This window comes from Oncorhynchus clarkii, chromosome 32, assembly GCF_045791955.1.
Source record: "Oncorhynchus clarkii lewisi isolate Uvic-CL-2024 chromosome 32, UVic_Ocla_1.0, whole genome shotgun sequence".
Lineage (NCBI taxonomy): Eukaryota > Metazoa > Chordata > Actinopteri > Salmoniformes > Salmonidae > Oncorhynchus > Oncorhynchus clarkii.
Window position 1 is genome coordinate 22,787,942 of NC_092178.1, and position 24,576 is coordinate 22,812,517.

The following is a 24,576-nucleotide window of genomic DNA, read 5'->3' on the forward strand; positions in this document are numbered from 1 at the left end:
GCAGGATTATCTTCATGCTGTAGCAACCTGGATCAAATTAAGATCCTACATCTGTAGATGTGTCAGACAGAATTATGGCGCCAATGTAAAATGCTGACAGGACTCAGCACTTTGGCTTACCATGACATCACTGGGACTCTGAGGTGTATTTCCTCCTATCAAAGAAAATACTGCCTACAATGTTAAACATATATCTGTATAGACTATTGAGGTTCCTGGTCTTATATCCGTATCTGTGTCAAATGTAATTTAAAAAAAGCCTCTTATTTGTGTTATCTCGACATACTCCATCCTCGAGAATTTACATTAACCTTCTTCATCATCAAAGACACTTATGCGGTTACCAGGGTTACAACATCCCTTTGTGCTGAACGTCACCACTTCTTGTAGCAAACGTTGTGCGCAGAAACATGTTTTGAGGAGGCGTTCTTTGTGCCATTGTTCAATCAAGTAAAAACGAGAAAACGGATAAAGTGAGTGTTATTTTCAATATAATGCACATTTGACAGAAGAAAGTAGCATGATTTTATGCAGAAAAAAAAACATTTTCCGAAGAGAATGGAATAACATACCTACGGTCCGTTCGAGTCATTGCTAGCTAGCCTCACAGTTGACGGCTGTTTGTCTTACTAACGTAGCTATCTAGCCAGCTAATAATCAATAACGTTATCTAATTAGCTAGCTAACTACATTGTAACAGTTGTAGCTATGTTTTTGGATTATCTGTCAAAACATGTGTTCTGTAAGATAGCTTTAGCTAGCTAGTAGCTAACAGGCTAGCTAGATAATTTGCCATTTAGTTAGTTAGCTAGCTATCTAGCTAGCCAGCATTACCTCCTTAATAATTGAATGGAGAAAGCTAGCTTCTCTAGCTAGATCCCTGCAGGACCAGCTAGCTGTGTTTTACATGCACTGCATAACAATATGCACTCTTGTCTCAACAAAGTTACCACAGACAGATGTGCGTTGCTATGATTACCAACACCACAATACCGGTGCTTGCATATGCCTTATTGTCTGATCCCCAGACCATGGCAAATACTGTAATATGTATTTTGATCATTCCAAAATAACAACAAAGCAAGGCAGCTGAACATTTTCAGCAGAATAAAATGATTTATTTATTTTGATTGTTTTGAGCTATTTGTAATCATGATTTGAATTTGTTTGCAAAGTTCAGTACATTAAATGACGACCCAGGCCAAGCTTTGAATTATAATGGTGGGGGTGCTTTTCTTCCATGGCACTGAATCCCCTCTCCTCTCCACTCTTCTCCTCCTCCTCTCTCCCCAGTGGACCGTGGGTCAAAGCGCAGGCAGGTGAAGCCTCTGGCTGCCTCTCTGCTGGACGCTTTAGATTATGACAGCTCAGATGACAGCGATTTCAAAGTGGGAGACGCAGATGCCTCAGGTAACCAACTGCAGTGAGGGTCCTCTTCCATCCACTCCCCTTATAAATTACACATTTTCTTCCACCACATATACAGTTATTTCCTGTTATGTTGCCATTCACATCATCTGTCAGCTCAGATAGATCTGGAGAGGAGAAAGGTGGAACTCGGAATTAGGCCTATCTTCAAACCAATTTGAAATGTCCCCAAAAGCAAGTCAGTGGTTTCTATTGTAGACTAAGCTACTCATAGTCATGAATGCTCTATTTAGCTGTGGCTTGAATAGCTTTGAATGACACTTCAATGTGCAGCTGTGATATTTTCTCCATCAAGATTCTCTGTCCGGTGTGTCTGCCAGTGCCGCCCCACTGTGAGGTGCAGGCGTCCTGAAGTATAGATGAAGACCTCATCACCCTGCTTGTCTGTGTCTGGTAGCAACCTTGTAGAGCAGTGCGTTTCTCACTGACTCCCTGCATGATCTAGAGACAGGCTGTGGCCACTGAGGCGATCTCGACCTGCCACTGTCTGCCTGGGCTGGATTTATCGCTCTGGTCGGCCCTGAGGTCTCTCTCCATCATATCTGAAACGCACACACACACTGTGGCCAACAGCTGATAATGAGATTCTACAGTACTGTTAATTGTTTTATTTAACCTTTATTTAACTAGGCAAGTCCGTTGAGAACAAATTCTTATTTACATTTTACAATGACTGTGAACCCCCTGGGCTCTGTGGTTTTGATCACTCGACCTGTCATCTGAGGCCTTGAAATCCAACAGCTCTTGTTGATCTGCATTGCAGATTAGAGAGCTGAATTCAACTTCGCTGTTATCGCTTATCAACATGATTTGATCATAACAGTCCTTCAGGTCATGTTTATCTTTAAGTGTCTCAATACAAGAAAATAACATCAAAAGAGAGAGATTATGATAGCAGACATTCTTTGATTCATACTCCATGTTGATAATGCCTTCTGTCCTCCTCTCCCCTGCTCTAGGGTCAGAGGGTAGTGCCATTGGGAGTGATGAGGAGGAGGAGGGGTCCAAGGAGGAGAGCGCTGCTGAGGACTCTGACAATGACAGCGGCTCGGACAACATCGGCTCTGCAACGGACGGCATCGATGAAGAACAGACCAAGGAGCTGACAGGTGACGACACCCCCACTGAGGAAGAGGAGAAGACCAAGGAACAGCAGCTGTCCTATGACACTGGCACCACCACCACTAAAGACCCTGCTCCATCAGGGGTGCCCAGGGGCCGACGGAGGAGAGAGGAGAAGGCCTCGGACACAGAGGCTGGGAGCGGAGGAAGTGGGAGTGGCACAGGTAGGCTGTTTTAAAATGTTTGTTTTATATTCATGTTTTGAAATGTTTTTGTAAACGTGACCAATAAAACCCCTTGAACTTTGATCCAGGTAGTGGTAATGCGCAGGACGGAGGCTCAACAACGGCCGCCACACAGGAGCCCAAGAAGTGGAACCTGCGTCGGAACCGACCCATGCTGGACTTCACCACCATGGACGAGCTCAACGAGATGGACGACTACGACAGCGAAGACGACAATGACTGGAGGCCCGCCTCAGGCAAGAAGAAGGGCAAGACTGCGGCTGCCCAGAAAGGAGGGAGCGAGGGAGAGGAGGACGAGGAGGATCACGACGGAGGGAGTGGTAGTGATGATGACGACGACAACGAGGATGACGATGGTGGTGATGAAGATGATAATGAAGAAGGGAGCAGTAGCGACAGTGATAAAGAGGTGAAGAAACCCAATAGGAAAGTGAAGAGCAGCAGTGTGTTTGACGAGGAGCTGACCAACGACAGCATGTCACATGGAAAGAGCAATGAGGTAAATACAACGTCATGTCCTTGTCCTCAGTATCACGGTTTGTTGTTAGCAAACTGCCTCAGGCCCTCAGCATTTAGGCGTATCATGTAGTCGTGAAAGTTGTTAGATAAGTTTGCATAACTCTCTAAATCCTTCATTGAATCAGGTGTGTTAGCCAGCCCAGCGCTATGTTGCTTTGTGCCACAGAGTTATATAATCCAATGAGGAGATTGGATGGTATCAGAGTGAGAGAACCACAGAGACTGCTAGAGAGCTACAGCTCTGTGTTAAGCTAATCGACATAGCTTGGAGTCCATCAGTGTGAATGAGATTTAGCCTACTACTATCTATCAGTAATGATCTGTGACCAGAGGAAAGGGGGGATTGTGAGAGGTTTTAGACTTACAACTTGGATGAACTTTGTTTGCAGAGGTCAGGAACTTTATTTTTGGGGTCCGGTGCATACAAGCATATTAGATTCACATGTAACCGTGTGTTACATTCAAACACGGAGATAAAAATACTTTTTTGGGGGGGGATACATTTAACCTAGTTAAAAATAGAATGTGTACAACAGCTCAACAGAATGTAGTGTATACGGGTGCATTTATAATAGTTTTACTGAAACTTTACTGTGTCTCCCACTTCCTGTCTACCCAGGATGCCTTGCTGGAGCGTGCCCAGACGTGGAGGGCGGCGGCCCAGAGGATGGAACACATCCTGATCTGCTGTGTGTGTCTGGGAGACAACAGCGAGGACGCTGACGAGATCATCCAGTGTGATAACTGTGGCGTGACCGTACATGAAGGTTAGCAGCTCCAGAGAGATAGGTTACTGTATATAAACTTCCCACCAGGCAAAAATACTTTGAACCAGGGTTGTTTCAACATCATCTGTTTTATCTGTTCAACATACTGACGTTGGCATCAATTGAACTTTTGGTTGAAACTGCAAAAAGTGGTCAAAGTACACTAATTTCAACCACAAATCAACAGCAGGATTTCAAGGGTTGGTTTATTTCAAGTACAATTCATGTTTGTGGACACATAACTAAATAGCAACCAAAATCAGACAGGTTTTTGCCTGAAGAGGTAGCCTTTTCTTATTCTATGGTAAGCACAGATCATAAACATTTAGAAGGGCTAGGACTACATTGGTAGCTGTTCAGGTTTGGGTCAGAAGAAAAACATTTTCTGTCAAGGCAGAGATTTAAAGATGAGGCAGTGTTTGCGTGCCAGGCTGGGGTTATAGAAGTTTTGGTTGCAAGTTCCATATATCCGCAACCAGAAGCAAACACAAAATAATCACCCCTTCACCGTCCACCCAACACCTAAACATAAGCAGGGAAACCAGCAAACCAGAAGTGCATTTTCCCCATACAGTCCTGGCCTGGGGAACTAACAGACTAACCCTCTTCTTCTTCATCTAGCATTATTAGCTCATTGTGTCTCCCTCTGACTGGTTGGAGACAAAATCAATGGCTCCTTAAATCGTCTGTTAGATGTGGCCTTCTCCTCTGGACAGGCTTGGTAACGCTGCCCATGCACACAACTGATCAATGTGACAGCTATAATTTTCAATTACGACCACTTTATTTATTTCTTATTTATTTACAAATGTTTTACTGATTTTTAAAGCCCCTAGAAACGGAATGTACGCACACATGTAGGCACGTACGCACACACCATGGCCATTGGCAGCACTAAATCAGAGGGTAACCTTGAGAGTCAGAGTCTTTCAAGTGCAGTGTTGCAAGTCAGTCCTTCGAGCAACACTCACACAGATGCTCTTAGGGAGAGACAGTACGCACACACCCCACTCAAAAATCACGGGAGAGGAGCACAGGCCTAATCACCAATGGTGTATGAGCAGAAGTACTGTAGGACACTAGGAGCTGGTTCTATGTTTATCTCCTTCCCTCTCTATCTCTACACACACACACACACACACACACACATCTCCCTCCCTGTGTTAATATTGTGTTCCTCTGAGACCTGTCTAATCTCCATGAGAAGAGGCAAAGCAGAACAGAGGGGACCATGCTGAGTCAGGGATTGGAGAGATCAGAGCAGAACAGAGTTGACCATGCTGAGTGGTGTGGAGTTAGGGATTGGAGAGACCAGAACAGAGTTGACCATGCTGAGTGGTGTGGGGTCAGGGATTGGAGAGACCAGAGCAGAACAGAGTTGACCGTGCTGAGTAGTGTGGGGTCAGGGATTGGAGAGACCAGAGCAGAACAGAGTTGACCATGCTGAGTGGTGTGGGGTCAGGGATTGGAGAGACCAGAACAGAGTTGACCATGCTGAGTGGTGTGGGGTTAGGGATTGGAGAGACCAGAGCAGAACAGAATTGACCATGCTGAGTGGTGTGGGGTCAGGGATTGGAGAGACCAGAACAGAGTTGACCATGCTGAGTGGCATGGGGTTAGGGATTGGATAGACCAGAGCAGAACAGAGTTGACCATGCTGAGTGGTGTGGGGTCAGGGATTGGAGAGACCAGAACAGAGTTGACCATGCTGAGTGGTGTGGAGTCAGGGATTGGAGAGACCAGAGCAGAACAGAGTTGACCATGCTGAGTGGTGTGGAGTTAGGGATTGGAGAGACCAGAGCAGAACAGAGTTGACCATGCTGAGTGGTGTGGAGTCAGGGATTGGAGAGACCAGAACAGAGTTGACCATGCTGAGTGGTGTGGGGTTAGGGATTGGAGAGACCAGAGCAGAACAGAGTTGACCATGCTGAGTGGTGTGGGGTCAGGGATTGGAGAGACCAGAACAGAGTTGACCATGCTGAGTGGCGTGGGGTTAGGGATTGGATAGACCAGAGCAGAACAGAGTTGACCATGCTGAGTGGTGTGGAGTCAGGGATTGGAGAGACCAGAACAGAGTTGACCATGCTGAGTGGTGTGGGGTTAGGGATTGGAGAGACCAGACCAGAACAGAGTTGACCATGCTGAGTCAGGGATTGGAGAGACCAGAACAGAGTTGACCATGCTGAGTGGTGTGGGGTTAGGGATTGGAGAGACCAGAGCAGAACAGAGTTGACCATGCTGAGTGGTGTGGGGTCAGGGATTGGAGAGACCAGAGCAGAACAGGCAGAAGGAGCACTTTGAGGCCAGTTCTTTGGTTGTGTTGTTTTGCCAGGTGGAATAAGTTACTTTTCTCAGGCTATCTGGTCTTGTAAAATGTTTCTGGTCATTTACTGTACCTGCTACTTCATAGGTTTAAAATAAATCAACTAGTTTAGATTTTAATGAAGTTACGTTGTTGATATCAAGGATCAACAGCTGGAGTATTAATCTTTTTGCCTATTATCTGTACCGTAGTAATGTATTAAGGTGCCTGATCAAACAATGCATATTCCTGTTCTACTTTACTACAGGGCCACAGAACAAGTTGTGCTCCATACGAAAATGCCCAAGCTACAAATGTTTTTGCTCGTAGTAACATACAGCATCCAATGATTTTTGTCCTCCCTATATATATTCTGTCCATGTATTCCTAATGTCTTGCTCAATTACAGTTGGGAAAGAATTTACCATTTACCAACCAGACTTTCTCCGGCTATTACAAAATCAATTGAATCGGGAATGGCCTTGTATTACAATCTTTCATTTTCTTTCTGTTGCAACGAAGAAAGCGAGAGGATGCACATTTTGCAAGGAGGGGGGGACTACACAAATGCAAGAGCGGAAGGAGAGAGATATGGAGAGTGAGCAAGTGGAGGGGGATGGAAAGGGGGAGTGGGAGGACTGTAGAAAATTCACAATAAGACATGCTTACAAGTTGGAGGATTGTAGAAGAGTAAGATAGCAACAAGGAGGAACTCTCTCTTTCTCCTTCATTTGCCTCTGCATGGCATTTTCCCCTCCCGTGGTGGAGAGGGGCAGGCAGGTAGGAGTGTCGTGGACGCCCCCGACTGAACAGACATCTGTTCCATACTGAACACTGCCCCTCTCTCGCCAGCCACTTCTTAGACACACACACACACAAGGCCCTCCTTCGCCGACCGCCTCCCACCCTTGGGTGCCAGCTGCGCCATGGTGCCAGGCGCCCTGAGGGAGAGGGGGGTTGATTGGTTCAGGAGAGGGTTGGCCCCAAACAGCTGCCTCCATGTCACAACTGCTCACCTGCAGCCATGCGCAGCAGCTTGGAAAGGTGACATCCCACACACACACACACCGACACACACACATGCGTACCTACCCACGCAGCAATGCAGAACCTGTCATATGCATGGGACGGTGCTGGCATGAAATTGAAAACAGATTCTGTGCCTAGTGCCCCTCCCACCCTGAGGAGAAGAGAGGAAAGTGAACTGGTGTTTCAACTGTAGTGGGAGGAGGAGCGGATGCTAAAGCAATGGAAGGCTGCTGCTGCTGCTGTCACTAACGAATAACTGTGACCTAGCTTGTTCAGTTGTTCCTCTTGAGATTCTATGGGATTGTTCTGTTAGCCTTTTTGGATCCAACTAGCTCACATATAGCTCAGGGTTTTGGGGTCAAAAGGTGCTGGGTTGTCCTCCATCCTCCTTTCTCTGGGCTGTAGAGGAACAGTGCTCTTAAAAAAAACAGGAGGGTGAAGCGGGAGAACAAGGGATGGTAACAGGAAAGAGAGAAAGCGAGAGAACAAGAGAGGGATCGTAAGGAAGAGATGAGCTGTCATGATATGCAGCTCGGGTGAGTCATCCGACCACTTCCTCTCGTCTCTCTGCTTGACTCCAGAACTTTTTGTTCTCCTCTTTGTTGCGCTGCACATTCCCTCGTTCAACCACTCTCCTTCTCAGACCAGAGGAAAGGAGTGATGGATGACAAATGAAAGGAGAAAATGTAGGATGTCCAGTGTAGCGAGGGGAAGAGATCAAAAGCCCCGGTGAACACTGAGCAGAGGCCCAGAGAGCCAGTTGTCCGTACAGACAGCCTGTTTCTATCACAGCCATGTACTATACAGACTAGCTGCTTTTGATTAGAATGGGCTAGTGTGTGTGTTGTGAGTGATGACAGACATCATTAACTGCACCACTGTCTCTCTCAATCTGCTTTATGTCTTCTGGACTGAAGCCTAAATGCTAATTCTAGCTTTTCAGTAGCGAAGACAGTCACTTGTTTGTTGTTTTTATGTCCCTTTGCAATTTATTTTCTTTTTCGTCTTGCAGTTTTACCATTTCAGCAGTGTAATGGTATCCGGTGTCATTTTAAAGCAGCACGGCTGTTAAAATGCTCTCCCCTAATAAAGAACATTACATTGTCATTAATAGGCCCAGGTTACGTCCCAAATGGCACCCTATTCCCTACACATGGCTCTGGTCAAAAGTAGTGTACTAATAAGGAATAGGGTGCCATTTGGGACGCGTACTCATTCTACCACCAATTAAATCCCTGTGCTATTGATTTCACTCCCTAACGAGTTCTGGACCGTAAAGTTAATTATTTTCTCAAATGTGCTTAATTCATTTAGGCTCCGCTGTTTGGGCTTATTTGTTTAAATGCATATTCAGTAGAATAAAAACATGTTTGGGAGGGATGTTTTTTTGTTGTCGCTGCAATGGACATCACATTTAGCAGTTCAAACTAATTAAAAAGTATGAGATTTTTTTTCTTCTTCTCTCGTTTAAACAAACTTTTATTGTGTTTTACATCCTTGGGCTAAACACTGGTGAGTGGAGTGTACTAAGCACAGACCTAGAAATCACAGCTAGATTTTTTTAGGAGTTCCTACTAGGGCTGTTGCGGTGACCGTATTACCGCCACACCGGCGGTCATGAGTCATGAAGGAAGTCAAATTCCACGTGACCGTTTAGTCACTGTAATTAGGCTTCTCCAAGCTCTGATAGGCTACTAATGACCAGCAGCATTATCAAACTTGCTAACTGCCTGGTACTCAGCACTCTATTGTCCCTCTAATCACTCTGACATCAAATGCAAATGTGTCAAATCTAATCAAACACTCTAGAAGGCTGGCATGGAAATTAACCACGCGAAAGCGTCCCCAATTCGTTATTTAAGTGCATAGATGACATGTATTTTTTTCCTGCTGCCCCTGTTTCGATACAGGTGCATGATAATGGTATATTCTAAAGCAAAACAGATTTCACACATTCAGTACCAGTCAAAAGTTTGGACACACCTACTCATTCAAGGGTTTTTCTTTATTTTTACTATTTTCTACATTGTAGAATAATAGTGAAGACATCAAAACTATGAAATAACACATATGGAATCATGTAGTAACCAAAAAAGTGTTAATCAAATCAAAATATATTTTATATTTGAGATTCTTCAAATTAGCCACCCTTTGCCTTGATGACAGCTTTGCACACTCTTGGCATTCTCTCAACCAGCTTCATGATGTAGTCACCTGGAATGCATTAGAATTAGCAGGTGTGCTTTGCTAACCTCACTAAGGTACGTGAGACGGTAGCGTCCCACCTGACCAACATCCAGTGAAATTGCAGAGCGCCAAATTCAAAAACAGAAACTGATTTATAAAAATTCAGAAAACATAAGTGTTATACATGGGTTTAAAAATAAACTTATTGTTAATCCAACCACGGTGTCAGATTTCAAAAGGCTTTACGGCGAAAGCATACCATGCGATTATCTGAGAACAGCGCCCAGCAGACAAATCATTACAAACAGTAACCAGCCGAGTAGAAGAGTTACACAAGTCAGAAATAGAGATAAAATTAATCACTTACCTTTGATCTTCATATGGTTCCTCTCAGAAGACATTAATTTACTCAATACATGTTTGTTTAGTTCGATAAAGTCTCTCTCTATATCCAAAAACCTCGTCATCAATATAAAAGGTAAACAAGAAAGGTGCGCTCTCGGGATTGTGCATGAAAAAGCGCTGGGACACTGTAGGGTCCACTCATTCAGACTGGTCTTACTCCCTCATTTTTCAGAATACAAGCCTGAAATAATTTCTAAAGACTGTTGACATCTAGTGGAAGGCATAGGAAGTGCAATTTGAGTCCTAAGTCAATGCATACTGTAATGGCATTGAATAGAAAACTAATAGATAGAAAAATAAAAAATAAAAATAAATCCTACTTTCTGGATGGATTTTTCATGTTTTCGCCTACCAAATCAGTTCTATTATACTCAGACATTAATTTAACAGTTTAAATAAATAAGTAATGGATTTATTGTGAAGGTATAGGCTATAATACATGGATTTATTACACTTTTTAAAATGTAGATGTTCCAAAGGTCAGCATCAGTGGTTTGTTGGCTGTGTGGAAGCCAGGAGATGCTGAATGTATTCAACTGTCAATTACCGTGAGACCGACAGTTGTTTGCTTGCCAATCACCGTTTCCCTAAATGTTGTGACCGCCACAGCCCTAGTCCTTACAATGACCATTTGTGAATGTAACTGGTCTGGTGTGTGTCATACTGTAATAACTGCAGAAAGACAGTTGACTGAGGCCGCAGTAGATGATGAATGTCCTCTCTCTCTCTCTCTCTGACACTCTGGCAGTGTCCTGGGGCCTTTGTACTGTAAATCCGCTACAGATATCGTATAGGCACAAATCCTACACTGTTTCCCTCTATCCTCCTTCACTGTAAGTATGCTTCACAGTGTATGACTTTGTCTGAAATGGCACCTCATTCCTTATATTGAGCATTATGGCACATATGCATAGTTTAGTCCATTCATAACTTATATGAAGTGTAGGCCATTATGCATAGTCATTTGTCAATACCTGCTTTTGTCGTTCACCTGTCACGCAGTCCTCTTAGTAGTTCCATTTGAAGACAGCCTTGGTAAGGCGATAGCAGTTTTAGATGAGGTTCATAAAGTGCTTCGTGCTTAGCAGACATATGGCCTCCATATTGTCCTGTTCTACACCAGGGTAATTAAGGGCCTTGCTCAGCTCAAGGTTAAAAAGCATGTTTTCCCTCATGCTGTTTCAACTAACTGCAGAAACATTAATGCCACAAGGGCAGCCCCCGAAGCCCCTGAAATGCATTTAAAGGCCCACGCCTTAATAAAAAAAAGAACCCGACAACAGCCCCGCCACTTGATTATCTATGATGACGCTGGAGAATATTTTTCTAACCACTCTCAAATGCATCTAACCACTCTCAAATGCATAGTAAATGAATTAAATCATAGAGGAGGAGAAGTACAGGTGAATGAATTAATGAATGGGACCCCAGCACCCACAGAGGAAAGGCAAGGCATTGTGAAGCTGCTTATTGACAGTTAGTTTTAATTTTAGAAATGGCCTTGTAATCCATTATCAGACCTTTGTCAGATGAGAACATTGAATTATACTTATTATTTAATTTCCCCTCTCCTTCTGTCTCAGTCATCCTTTCAAAACAGGTTTAGCAAATCTAATTGAAATGCAAAATGAAAACGCTATCAATCCGTAGTAGCCGTGTGGTTTTCCTCACCCTTATAACGAGTAACTGATTTACTCTGGTTTACTGGCCACAGGAATGATTGCATTGTTTTTTAAAAGGAGCAGAATAAAGTCATGTTTTGAGAGATCACTCTCCATCTTATTATGGAGTTTGAATTCAGTGCAGCTGATTTAAAGGAAGATCTGAAAACCATCCTTCTGAAAACACTCTCACACACATCTGTCATAAAAACCATCAATTACATCATGTGTAATTGGTGTTATTCAGTGAGATCAGAGTTGTGTGTGTTGTCTCTGATGCCCCATTTTGCACACCGGCTCTGCTTATATGAGTGCTTTTGAATAGGTGCACTTAATCTTGGAATGGAAAGTGTTACCATTCATGAAAAAATTGAATTGAACTAATCTAAGAGCATCCATCTTGAACATGCTGGTTTTTTATTTTTTCGGTGGGAGAAAAATAAATATTTTGATAGGCAGCCACAGAGTGAGATGAATAGATTCAACTGGAGATATAGATTAGAGTAAATGTGAGTAAAACCACATGAGTTAAATCACAAAAAGCGTATATATTTCAAACCTGTTTTTACCTAGCCTAATGTTTTATTGAATTGATTAAAACTGAACTGCATGTAGGAAGAGAACACCGCGGTTATGTACTTTTCTCAAAATATTGACTGTTGGACTTGAGATATTTGTGTATTCCGTAATAGACATGAGGAATATTGATTTGTTCCACTTCCATCTGAATGAATTTGCATTTGAAATCTAAATGGGATGTAATGATGGATGTAATGATGGAACAGGTAGCACTGGAGCAGCATAGATAATAATGAACTGAATTCCCCTTTAATGGCGCTACTCTGACAGGTGTGTTTGTGTGTACTCTCTCCACCTCACTCTCAGAAGGAGGCAGAGATGGACATTATGTTGGGTGTGTTGAGAACCGTACAGAGATGATTAGTGTGACATCGCTGCCAACATGAAAATGGGAACCCATCTATGCACTGTCAAAATAACTGATTGCTCTCTCACCAATATGAGGTGTGCCCATTACTTCTCCTTTGATCCTGGGAAGAAGAGAGATAGTCCAACACTTCCTCCCTCATCTTCATATTAGAACAGATGGAGATTCAGAACCACACACACACACACACACACTCATATTCACACCTGTATATGTTAACACCATATACCCAAATAGACCTTTCTTTCACTGTTAAATCTTGATACAGTTAAAAGTACATCTTGATTTAGTAGACACTATACACTACCCCTGCCCCCTATACCCTCTTTAACTGCCAAGCTTGTCATTTCTGACAAGGATAATCTTCACTTGGAGGATTATAAAGCTATCCCGTAGTCATCACTTTTGGTCAGCTTAGCTCACATTAGCCAGCACCCCATGGCTTAGTGCTTCCAGCTTTGTATCTCGGTTCAAAAGGAACATCGGAGATTTGCGGCGACGGTTCAGCCGTAAGTCGGTAAAACCAGCGTGGTGATCGTTCACAACCCGGTTTCTTTGATTAAAGGCACCAATCACTATTAAGCACAACTGTTGCCAGCAGTATTTTCAGAAATATATTTTCTTTAAGAAAATACATCTTGGGCTATATTGGAGCACCTGGGGACTTAACCTCTTGTCCTGACACACATACTGCGGGGGGAAGCATCGAGACGGAAGGAAATGGTTTTTGTTTTCTTGTTGTAGTTAAATGTGAGGCAGAGATCGTGGTTTGGAGGTCAGGGTGAAGCTCCAGCTGTGTACTAATTGCCCTATTGAAATAATCAGTGCTTGAATTATGTAATCCTGACTTGATTAATGTCATTCTGACTTGGACTTCCTCTCAGCTTGAAGCCAATTACCTGGTCGTAAATAAACCTGCAGGATACAACAGTACACTATATAACCCCCCCCCCCCCCCCCCCCCCCCCCCTATTTTCTACACTGACGAACATCACTTTCAATCCACTCTAGCCTGTCTATTCCCTGTGATGCAGAACAAATGGACACAATCAGAGAGCACCTATAGAGGACATCTACGCACTGAGAGAAAGAAAAAAAACAGACACACAACTGAATAAACATTGCCGTCTGGTGTGGCTTCTGGATGTTTGCCGCCAGTGGGTCTTCAGACTGGACTGATTCCCCAGTGTGGTCCAGAGTGACGAGCATACAGAGTATGTACAACATTGAGCCTTTGATTTGTGAGTCTCTCCCATGGCTCAGAGAGCCTGGAGGCTGTTTGACTGAATTAGGAGCCAGTGTGTTATCTCTCCAATGGAAGGCAGAGCGGCTGATTGCTGCCCTCATTGGTAGTGCGGATCACGTTCGGCCAGTGTAATAGCAGCCATAGAAACCGCATCAACGAAAATAATTGTTTTGGCAACCCTGGAAAATTAAGAATACTACATTAACATGCTTTGCTTGTGGCGTGTGGCTTCTCTCTCTTCTCTAGTCTTAGGTCTCGATAATATGATCAAATGTTCCCCATTAGAAAGCTGGAGCAAAAGGTTTAAGAGAAAATCTAAATCTTTCTGGAGGTTTGAGGGGAAACTAGCAAACAGCAAGTTGACACCATGTTGTGTGCTTGTCAGGGCACAGTTCTCTGGTCTTCTCAATCCTAGGTGTAACACAGCCTTTTGCACCTTTTTAAGAGGATCCACTAACTGGTAATGGATTCTGCAACCCCTACTCTGATAGTCAGAACTATTGCACGATAGAATAGATACAAATCTGTTAAGTTGGAACTGTTAGATACTAGCTATAACAATGTTCACAGCAAATGTAAAACCTAATGGAATATGTTAGCCAGTATTAGCTACCGGTCAGCGTTATGGATGTAATTGACAAACTTTCTACGTGTGTCCCAGGCTGCTATGGAGTGGACGGGGAGAGTGACTCCATCATGAGTTCCGCCTCGGAGAACTCCACGGAACCGTGGTTCTGCGATGCTTGCAAGAACGGAGTCACACCCAGCTGTGAGCTCTGCCCCAATCAGGACGGGATCTTCAAAGAGACTGACGCTGGGAGGTGGGTCATGATTATAGGTCGACCGTTTAATTGGAATGGCGGAATAATATATAAGTTTTCATAACAATCGGAAATCGGTATTTTTGGGCGCCGATTTGTAAAAAACTAAAATATATATATATAAGATCACATTCTTATTTTCAATGACGGCCTAGAAACGGTGGGTTAACTGCCTTGGTCAGGGGCAGAACGACAGATTTTCACCTTGTCAGCTCGGGGGATCCAATCTTGCAACCGTACAGTTAACTAGTCCAACGCAATAACGACCTGCCTCTCTCTCGTTGCACTCCACAAGGAGACTGCCTGTTATTCAAATGCAGTAAGCCAAGGTAAGTTGCTAGCTCGCATTAAACTTATCTTTATAAAAAACAATCAATCATAATCACTAGTTAACTACACATGGTTGATGATATTACTAGATATTATCTAGCATGTCCTGCATTGCATATAATCTGACTGAGCACACAAGTATCTAAGTATCTGACTGAGCGGTGGTAGGCAGAAGCAGGCGCGTAAACATTCATTCAAACAGCACTTTCGTGCGTTTTGCCAGCAGCTCTTCGTTGTGCGTCAAGCATTGTGCTGTTTATGACTTCAAGCCTATCAACTCCCGAGATGAGGCTGGTGTAACCAAAGTGAAATGGCTAGCTAGTGAGCGCGCGCTAATAGCGTTTCAAACGTCACTCGCTCTGAGCCTTCTAGTAGTTGTTCCCCTTGCTCTGCATGGGTTATGCTGCTTCGATGGTGGCTGTCGTTGTGTTGCTGGTTCGAGCCCAGCGAGGAGAGGGACGGAAGCTATACTGTTACACTGGCAATACTAAAGTGCCTATAAGAACATCCAATAGTCAAAGGTTAATGAAATACAAATGGTGTAGAGGGAAATAGTCCTATAATTCCTATAATAACTACAACCTAAAACTTCTTACCTGGGAATATTGAAGACTCATGTTAAAAGGAACCACCAGCTTTCATATGTTCTCATTTTCTGAGCAAGGAACTTAAACGTTAGCTTTCTTACGTAGCACATATTGCACTTTTACTTTCTTCTCCAACACTTTGTTTTTGCATTATTTAAACCAAATTGAACATGTTTCATTATTTACTTGAGGCTAAGTTGTTTTTATTGATGTATTATATTAAGTTAAAATACGTTTTCATTCAGTATAGTTGTAATTGTCATTATTACAAATAAACTTTAAAAAATCGTCAGATTAATTGGTATCGGCTTTTTTGGTCCTCCAATAATCGGTATCGGCGTTGAAAAATCATAATCTATCGACCTCTAGTCATGATTCGACACACTGATTTTATGATTTTTCACATGATTTAATTTGCCTGTTTCGGAGCATTACATTGGATCAGTCAGGTGCACTGTAGGAATTGCAATCAACACAATAGGAATTACCTACACTATAGGAAATCAACTATTTAACATGTATTTCTACATTTACTGTAGACAAGCCTCTCTCCATGCCTACATTCAGCGTTGGAGAAGTATAGAAGATGGAGAAGGGAGAGAAAGTGAGGGAGAGAAAGACTGGAAGAAAAAGAGAGAAGGGCAGGAATAGAGAGAGGGGAAAGAAAGCAAGTGAGGGAAGGAGAAGAAGATGGGGGGGGGGAAGAAAAAGAGAGGAGAGACAGTGAGGGATAGCGAGAGAGAGAGAGTGTTATGTGAAGCGTGGAGACTCCAGCCACGCTATCGCTGATGGTGCTCCTCAGCCAGCCTGCACCCGAATTTACTACTTCACTAGAGCATGAAAAACACAGCAAATTAAACTGTGGAGATGGATATCTTTATATTGGACTTCGGATTCTCTTCCCCAAAGTCTGCATTTGAAATTGTGTCACACCAAGCGGATGCTCAGTCAGAGAGTGTGGCTTGGGCTGCTGAAATCAACTACTGAAGATTTCCAAGTTTTTAAGTGTATAAGTGATTAATTTAATTTAATTTAATTATCTGAGTGAAGTTTTCTGATTTTGCGTTGTTTACATTTACGCTTTTGAAGTGCCTAATTTAATAGAGCTTTGTCAGCACAAATGTACTAATATAACTTAAAGGAAAAATCCCCCCAAAAGCACTCATTCCTATTATTTACATTGTTACATAACTCTAATATGTGAGAACAGTATTTTTTGTTAACAAATATTTCATTTTGTGGATATAATAAGGTTGTTAGCAACGTGAACATTGTTGTGGAAATCTGTTGCAGCTCAAGTCGACTACAACATCCACAATGCAATGATCTCTCTATGGGCTGGCTGGCTAGCTAGCTAGCAAACGTAGCTACACAAAATAATACCGAAGTCAATATCAGCATGTGAAGAAGCTAGTTGGCTGTAAAATCGCCTGAACAAACTGCACTATCAATTTGGGAGTCTACAATCTCACCATGTTCATCCCTTAGATCGATGTGCCTCACAGAGTGGAGTCTGACATTCACAACGACACCATGCAATACACCCTGGACCGATGAGGCAGACAAATAGGAGAAATGTGTTAGACCCTCTTTTAAATTACACATTTCTTGAGGTAGGAATATCACAAAAATATGATCAATGACTAATTTGAGAGAAGAGAACTTCCCGCGTTGTGACATTGACCAGTATGGAAATCTGACCTGTGTGAATCTAAAAGTCATATTCCTATTAACGTCCAGTGTAGTGAGAGAGACTTTATCACAATGCTATATCATACCTGTAGAATTTCTGCCTGCTTGAACGGCAATCGCTCAGATACACATAAAATGACCCAGGGAATAGATAGAAAATCGCTCAGAGATGCACAAATATAACATAACATTCAAAATGGGTCAATCTTCTCTTTTAAAGATGCATTATAAAGGTTTTGTATAATTTCAGCCAGTAGCTTTGAAAGTAGCGCTCACGAGCCAAAACGGGTCCCCGAAAATTGTGCATCGTGTACAACGTCATCAATTTTGTATTATATGTTACATCCTGCAACAACAAAAAGTCCCGCCATTCCAATTCTTACAATGTTACAGATTTGTACGCGTTTAAGATCCTGTTCAAACACTTTAATTGTGACCATTAGAAAGCTTGTGTTTACTTCACGTGGACTACCCAGTCTCTGTTTTAGTATACTCTCAATGTGTATAATGGTCTTTGCTTTCATTGGTTAAGTAGGCACATACATCAGCAATGGGGCTATTTGAAGCATCCTTGTTTCTTTTCATGTGTATTTTCTAGATGGGTCCATGTGGTTTGTGCGCTCTACGTCCCCGGAGTAGCTTTTGGGGACATTGATAAACTACGACCAGTGACTCTCACAGAGATGAACTACTCCAAGTATGGGGCCAAGGCAAGTACAAAGGAAATGTTTTATAGAATAACGATGATGGCGATCAAAATATTCTGTTAAACAGTGTAAATTGTATGAAACAAAATCAATCCGTATTACTTCAAACATGCTTTGTCAGAGTGGAAGACTGAGGAAGGTGTTTTAGATTTTTGGTTTCCCATTGTCTGTTGATGAATAAGTCCGGTTTATGAGGAGCAGCACATTAAGACAGTAATAAAGTGACTTGTGTGGTTGGTTACCGTCCAACACTTTACATCCAACTTTAGCATAGTGATCCATCAGCGTACAGTCACTCTGACATTCATTCTAGCTGAAACCCTGTTGAGGGTCACTAAGCCAATAGAATACACTTTTATTGAAGAGAGTGACTTTTAGAAATATGATCCAGTGCCATTTCACTCTGAAAAGAAATTGCTGCTGAAAAATGTGTATTATCATAAAAATGAATAATTAAAGCATATGCAAGTTTCTCCAAGTGGTCACTTTGTCCCGTTGGCAGAACTGAGCGAAGTCAATGTTGTAGTTTCTGAACCTCTAGGTTTTCCTTTGTCCCTGACTGCAGTTTCTGAGATCTCCATTTTCTATTTACCCTTTGTTCATAAGTAGTGTTTCTGACCTATGTTTTTGCTTTCTCTTTTGTCTAGGAGTGCAGTTTCTGCGAGGACGCCCGGTTTGCCCGGACAGGCGTGTGTATCAGCTGTGATGCTGGCATGTGCCGATCCTACTTCCATGTGACCTGTGCTCAGAGGGAGGGGCTTCTCTCAGAGGCCGCTGCGGAGGAGGTGAGAGAAGACCGGACATGAATCATGTGACCCTGTGTATATATACAGTACAAGTCAAAAGTTTGGACACAGCTACTCGTTCCAGGGTTTCTCTTTATTTTTACTATTTATAATAGTGAGGACATCAGAACAATGAAAAAACACATATGGAATCATGTAGTAACCAAAAAAGTGTTAAACAAATCTAAATATATATGAGATTTGAGATTCTTCAAATTAGCCATCCTTTGACAGCTTTGCACAGCTCATTCACAGTCCCTGAAATGCATTTGAACAACATGGGGGGTGGGGGTGGGGGTTCTTAGTGCAGGATTCAGGTCACTCCCTGCGATAAGAAGACAGTAATGTATTCATTTTACAAACGACTAGTCCTTTAAAACAGTCTCTTAAACTGGCCCTGGCCCCTTCATCAACCTCCTGCTATAGGCAGTCTTATATTGAGAATGTAATAAAACATGGAAGGCTGTATAATGATGACACTCTAAGGATCTGGTTATAGCTGGTATTCAGGATCCGTCTGCAGTGCAGCTGATGTATGCACCTCGCGTCACTTCTTTCTGCGGCACAAAGGCGGCCGGCGTACTGATAAACCCGGCCCAGAAAGTGCCTACTCACCGCTATCCATTTAATCCATTGAGCTGTGGCAAAGGGCCCCTATCAACAGGTGAAGCCTCTGATAAAATCTGCCGAAACACCTTAAGCCTAAACGATTCTAGGGGAGCCAGGGGCTGCCTGCCTGTCTGGGGGGAAAAACGGTTGAGTTTGAGTGTTTTTTTTCTCCCTGACTGAGCAGGGGGAAAGAGAAGGTCGTAGGACCTTGTAGGTGAGCTGTATGGTTGTTGTGGATATGGAAAATAATTAAGAAGTAGAGGCTTTCATTGTTATTCGCTCTTTTCTTACCTGGAATTTGGAAGACCATTTCTGAGAAAAATTACCATCACTAAACTCAGTTCTAGGAATAAGATGCACTCTACTTCAGCATTGAGCACAGTTCATCACTCAGAGCACTAAATGGATGTTATGTTTCTCACATAACAATGATACAATTATTATTTTGAATTACATACAGTCCATTCGGAAAGTATTCAGACCCCTTCCCCTTTTCCACATTTTGTTACGTTACAGCCTTATTCTAAAAATGGATCAAATAAAATAAATCCTCATCAATCTACACACAATACCCCATAATGACAAAGAGAAAACAGGCTTTTAGAAATGTTTGCAAATGTATTAAAAATTTTAAAAAACATACCTTATTTACATAAGTATTCAGACCCTTTGCTATGAGACTCGAAATAAAGCTCAGGTGCATCCTGTTTCCATTGATCATCCTTGAGAGGTTTCTACAACTTGATTGGAGTCCACCTGTGGTAAATTCAATTGATTGGACATGGGAAGGGCACACACCTGTCTATGTACAGTGCCTTGCGAAAGTATTCGGCCCCCTTGAACTTTGCGACCTTTTGCCACATTTCAGGCTTCAAACATAAAGATATAAAACTGTATTTTTTTGTGAAGAATCAACATCAAGTGGGACACAATCATGAAGTGGAACGACATTTGTTGGATATTTCAAACTTTTAACAAATCAAAAACTGAAAAATTGGGCGTGCAAAATTATTCAGCCCCCTTAAGTTAATACTCTGTAGCGCCACCTTTTGCTGCGATTACAGCTGTAAGTCGCTTGGGGTATGTCTCTATCAGTTTTGCACATCGAGAGACTGACATTTTGTTCCCATTCCTCCTTGCAAAACAGCTCGAGCTCAGTAAGGTTGGATGGAGAGCATTTGTGAACAGCAGTTTTCAGTTCTTTCCACAGATTCTCGATTGGATTCAGGTCTGAACTTTGACTTGGCCATTCTAACACCTGGATATGTTTATTTTTGAACCATTCCATTGTAGATTTTGCTTTATGTTTTGGATCATTGTCTTGTTGGAAGACAAATCTCCGTCCCAGTCTCAGGTCTTTTGCAGACTCCATCAGGTTTTCTTCCAGAATGGTCCTGTATTTGGCTCCAGCCATCTTCCTATCAATTTTAACCATCTTCCCTGTCCCTGCTGAATAAAAGCAGGCCCAAACCATGATGCTGCCACCACCATGTTTGACAGTGGGGATGGTGTGTTCAGGGTGATGAGCTGTGTTGCTTTTACGCCAAACATAACGTTTTGTATTGTTGCCAAAAAGTTAAATTTTGGTTTCATCTGACCAGAGCACCTTCTTCCACATGTTTGGTGTGTCTCCCAGGTGGCTTGTGGCAAACTTTAAACAACACTTTTTATGGATATCTTTAAGAAATGGCTTTCTTCTTGCCACTCTTCCATAAAGGCCAGATTTGTGCAATATACGACTGATTGTTGTCCTATGGACAGAGTCTCCCACCTCAGCTGTAGATCTCTGCAGTTCATCCAGAGTGATCATGGGCCTCTTGGCTGCATCTCTGATCAGTCTTCTCCTTGTATGAGCTGAAAGTTTAGAGGGACGGCCAGGTCTTGGTAGATTTGCAGTGGTCTGATACTCCTTCCATTTCAATATTATCGCTTGCACAGTGCTCCTTGGGATGTTTAAAGCTTGGGAAATCTTTTTGTATCCAAATCCGGCTTTAAACTTCTTCACAACAGTATCTCGGACCTGCCCGGTGTGTTCCTTGTTCTTCATGATGCTCTCTGCGCTTTTAACGGACCTCTGAGACTATCACAGTGCAGGTGCATTTATACGGAGACTTGATTACACACAGGTGGATTGTATTTATCATCATTAGTCATTTAGGTCAACATTGGATCATTCAGAGATCCTCACTGAACTTCTGGAGAAAGTTTGCTGCACTGAAAGTAAAGGGGCTGAATAATTTTGCACGCCCCATTTTTTTAGTTTTTGATTTGTTAAAAAAGTTTGAAATATCCAATAAATGTCGTTCCACTTCATGATTGTGTCCCACTCGTTGTTGATTCTTCACAAAAAAATACAGTTTTATATCTTTATGTTTGAAGCCTGAAATGTGGCAAAAGGTCGCAAAGTTCAAGGGGGCCGAATACTTTCGCAAGGCACTGTAAGTTCCCACAGTTGACAGTGCATGTCAGAGCAAAAACCAAGCCATGAGGTCGAAGCAATTGTCCGTAGAGCTCTGAGAAAGGATTGTGTCGAGACACCGATCTGGGGAAGGGTAACATAAAATATTTGCAGCAATGAAGGTCCCCACGAACACAGTTGTCTCCATCATTTTTAAATGGAAGAAGGTTGTAACCACCAGCTGGCCGCCCAGCCAAACTGAGCAATCGGGGGAGAAGGGCCTTGGTCAGGGAGGTGACTTAGAACCCAATGGTCACTCGGACAGAGTTCCAGAGTTCCTCTGTGGAGATGGGAAAGCCTTCCAGAAGGACAACCATCTCTGCAGCACTCCACCAATCAGGCCTTTATGGTAGAGTGGCCAGACTGAAGCCACTCCTCACTAAAAGGCACGACAGCCCACTTGGAGTTTGTCAAAAGGCACCTAAAGGACTCTCAGACCATGAGAAACAAGATTCTATGTTCTGATGAAACCAAGATTGAACTCTTTGGCCTGAATGCCAAGCGTCACATCATGCTGCATCATGGCAGCATCATGCTGTAAGGATGTTTTTCAGCGACAGAGACTGGGAAACTAGTCAGTATCGGGGAAAGATGAACAGAGTAAAGTACAGAGAGATCCTTGATGAAAACCTGCTCCAGAGCGCTCAGGACCTCAGACTGGGACGAAGGTTCACCTTCCAACAGGACAACGACCCTAAGCACACAGCCAAGACAACACAGGATTGGCTTCGGGACAAGTCTCTGAATGTCCTTGAGTGGCTCAGCCAGAGCCCGGACTTGAAACCGATCGAACATCTCTGGCAAGACCTGAAAATAGCTGTGTAGCAACTTCCCATCCAACCTGACAGAGCTTGATAGGACCTGCAGAGAAGAATGGGAGAAACTCCCCAAATACAAATGTGCTAAGCTTGTAGTGTCATACCCAAGAAGACTTGAGGCTGTAATCGCTGCCAAAGGTGCTTCAATAAAGTACTGAGTAAAGGGCCGGAATACTTATGTAATTGTGATACTTTAGTTTAAAAAAATATATATTATACATTTACAAAAAAAAGTAATTATGAGGTATTATGTGTAGATTGAGGGTGGGAAAAAACAATTTAATAGATTTTAGAAAAAGGCTGTAACATAACAAAATGTGGAAAAATTCAAGTGGTCCGACTGCGCTGTAAGTGACTATTTTACACAGGAAAACAGGTCTCTTGACTGACGAGTGCTGAAAGACATGCCATACACAGTGCACAAGAAGCGATGTTCACCTGTGGTCGATCAGGTTTTGAACACGTGTGTGTGTGTGTCTGTTTCCCCAGGACATAGCCGATCCCTTCTTTGCGTATTGTAAGCAGCATGCGGACCGCTATGACAGGAAGTGGAAGAGGAAGAACTACCTGGCGCTCCAGTCCTACTGCAAGGCATCTCTACAGGACAAAGAGAAGCAGCTGGCCCCTGAGGCACAGGTGAGAGGTCAAGACTGGCTCAGACTCACACTGGCTTGCCCCTGTTAGGGCTGCAGAATGTTGTCTTTGAACATGAATAGAAATGTTTGTCAGTGTTTCCTTCATAGTTAATTGTTCTACATGCAAGATTCAGTCTTCGAATGATTTACTTTTTTATTTTAACAAGTGAGTTGGAAAACACAGCAGAAACAACCTGGGGAGGTTGTAAGTTGTAATGTCTGGGTCCCAAATGGGATCCTATTCCCTATATAAAGCACTACTTTTGACTAGGGCCCATATATAGGATAGGGTGCCATTTGGGACACAGGCGGGCTGTCATTAGATAATGAAGTGTGTGTTTCTTTGTGTTGTGTTGAACCCCTGGCAGGCCCGTATCACCACCCGGCTGCAGCAGTACCGGGCCAGGGCAGAGCTGTCCCGTAACACTCGGCCCCAGGCCTGGGTCCCCCGGGAGAAGCTTCCACGACCCCTGACCTCCAGCGCCTCCGCCATCAGGAAACTCATGAGGAAGGCCGAGCTCATGGGCATCAGGTAGGAGTTAATGTCTGTAGGAAAAAGATGGTGTTCAGGCAACCAAGAATTGAGGTGCAGCCCAAATATAGAATTCACACTCAATACTTTAAAAAATGTTTTAAAAAATCCAATATAAAGATTTTTTTGAATTGGATGCATGAGAGCTGCAACTTTTTCCCCTTGTCAGGGAGAGGCGTTGAGGTCAGAAAGGTGGACCAGGAAGCAGAGGGTTGTCGGTTAAAATCTCTTTTTTCTTTTTCAGCACGGACATCTTCCCTGTAGACACATCAGACATCAGCGCAAGTGTGGACGGACGCAGGAAACACAAGCAGCCTGCCCTCACTGCAGACTTCGTCAACTATTACCTGGGTGAGTAGGGAAACAAAAACCATCTGACTAATGGAAACATAGACTTACATTACCAACATAATACACTATTCTAGTCAATGTTGTTACTAAAGACAGATGCTTCCAGAATAAAGACAGATGTGCCAGAGTTCTATAGGCTCTCAGCATGTATTCTTGGATAAAGACCCTCAAAATGAATGATGATGCCGTTGCCAGATATGTTTGCTCGACCGTTTTTGTGTGTGCGAGTGTGCGTATACATGTACGTTCAAACGTGTATAACCTTGAACAACATCCCCCATCCCCAGCTATCTCCCATCAGAACATCCCCCACCCCTAGCTAACTCCCATCAGACAGCATCCCCCACTCCCCAGCTATCTCCCATCAGAACATCCCCCACCTTCAGCTAACTCCCATCAGACAGCATCCCCCACTCCCCAGCTATCGCCCATCAGAACAACATCCCCCACCCCC

At 43.1% G+C, this 24,576-nt stretch overlaps 1 protein-coding gene across 4 annotated transcripts in view; it reads left to right on the forward strand.

Annotated features, from left to right (window-relative positions):
• The first annotated feature begins 395 nt into the window (after positions 1–395).
• The window catches only part of LOC139392011 (PHD finger protein 14-like), a 139,921-nt gene continuing 115,740 nt past the window's right edge, over positions 396–24,576 (forward strand). For 3 of the 4 annotated variants that reach the window (XM_071139647.1, XM_071139651.1, XM_071139650.1), the window contains exons 1-11: positions 399–473; positions 1,294–1,410; positions 2,388–2,714; positions 2,804–3,234; positions 3,874–4,021; positions 14,459–14,618; positions 17,826–17,937; positions 18,582–18,719; positions 23,094–23,240; positions 23,608–23,771; positions 24,016–24,122. In XM_071139647.1, the coding sequence (XP_070995748.1) occupies position 473; positions 1,294–1,410; positions 2,388–2,714; positions 2,804–3,234; positions 3,874–4,021; positions 14,459–14,618; positions 17,826–17,937; positions 18,582–18,719; positions 23,094–23,240; positions 23,608–23,771; positions 24,016–24,122 (1,852 nt within the window). In that variant the 5' untranslated portion in view covers positions 399–472. Of the gene's footprint in view, positions 474–1,293; positions 1,411–2,387; positions 2,715–2,803; positions 3,235–3,873; positions 4,022–14,458; positions 14,619–17,825; positions 17,938–18,581; positions 18,720–23,093; positions 23,241–23,607; positions 23,772–24,015; positions 24,123–24,576 lie in introns of all 4 variants that reach the window. The other variant, XM_071139649.1, reaches the window with a different exon arrangement.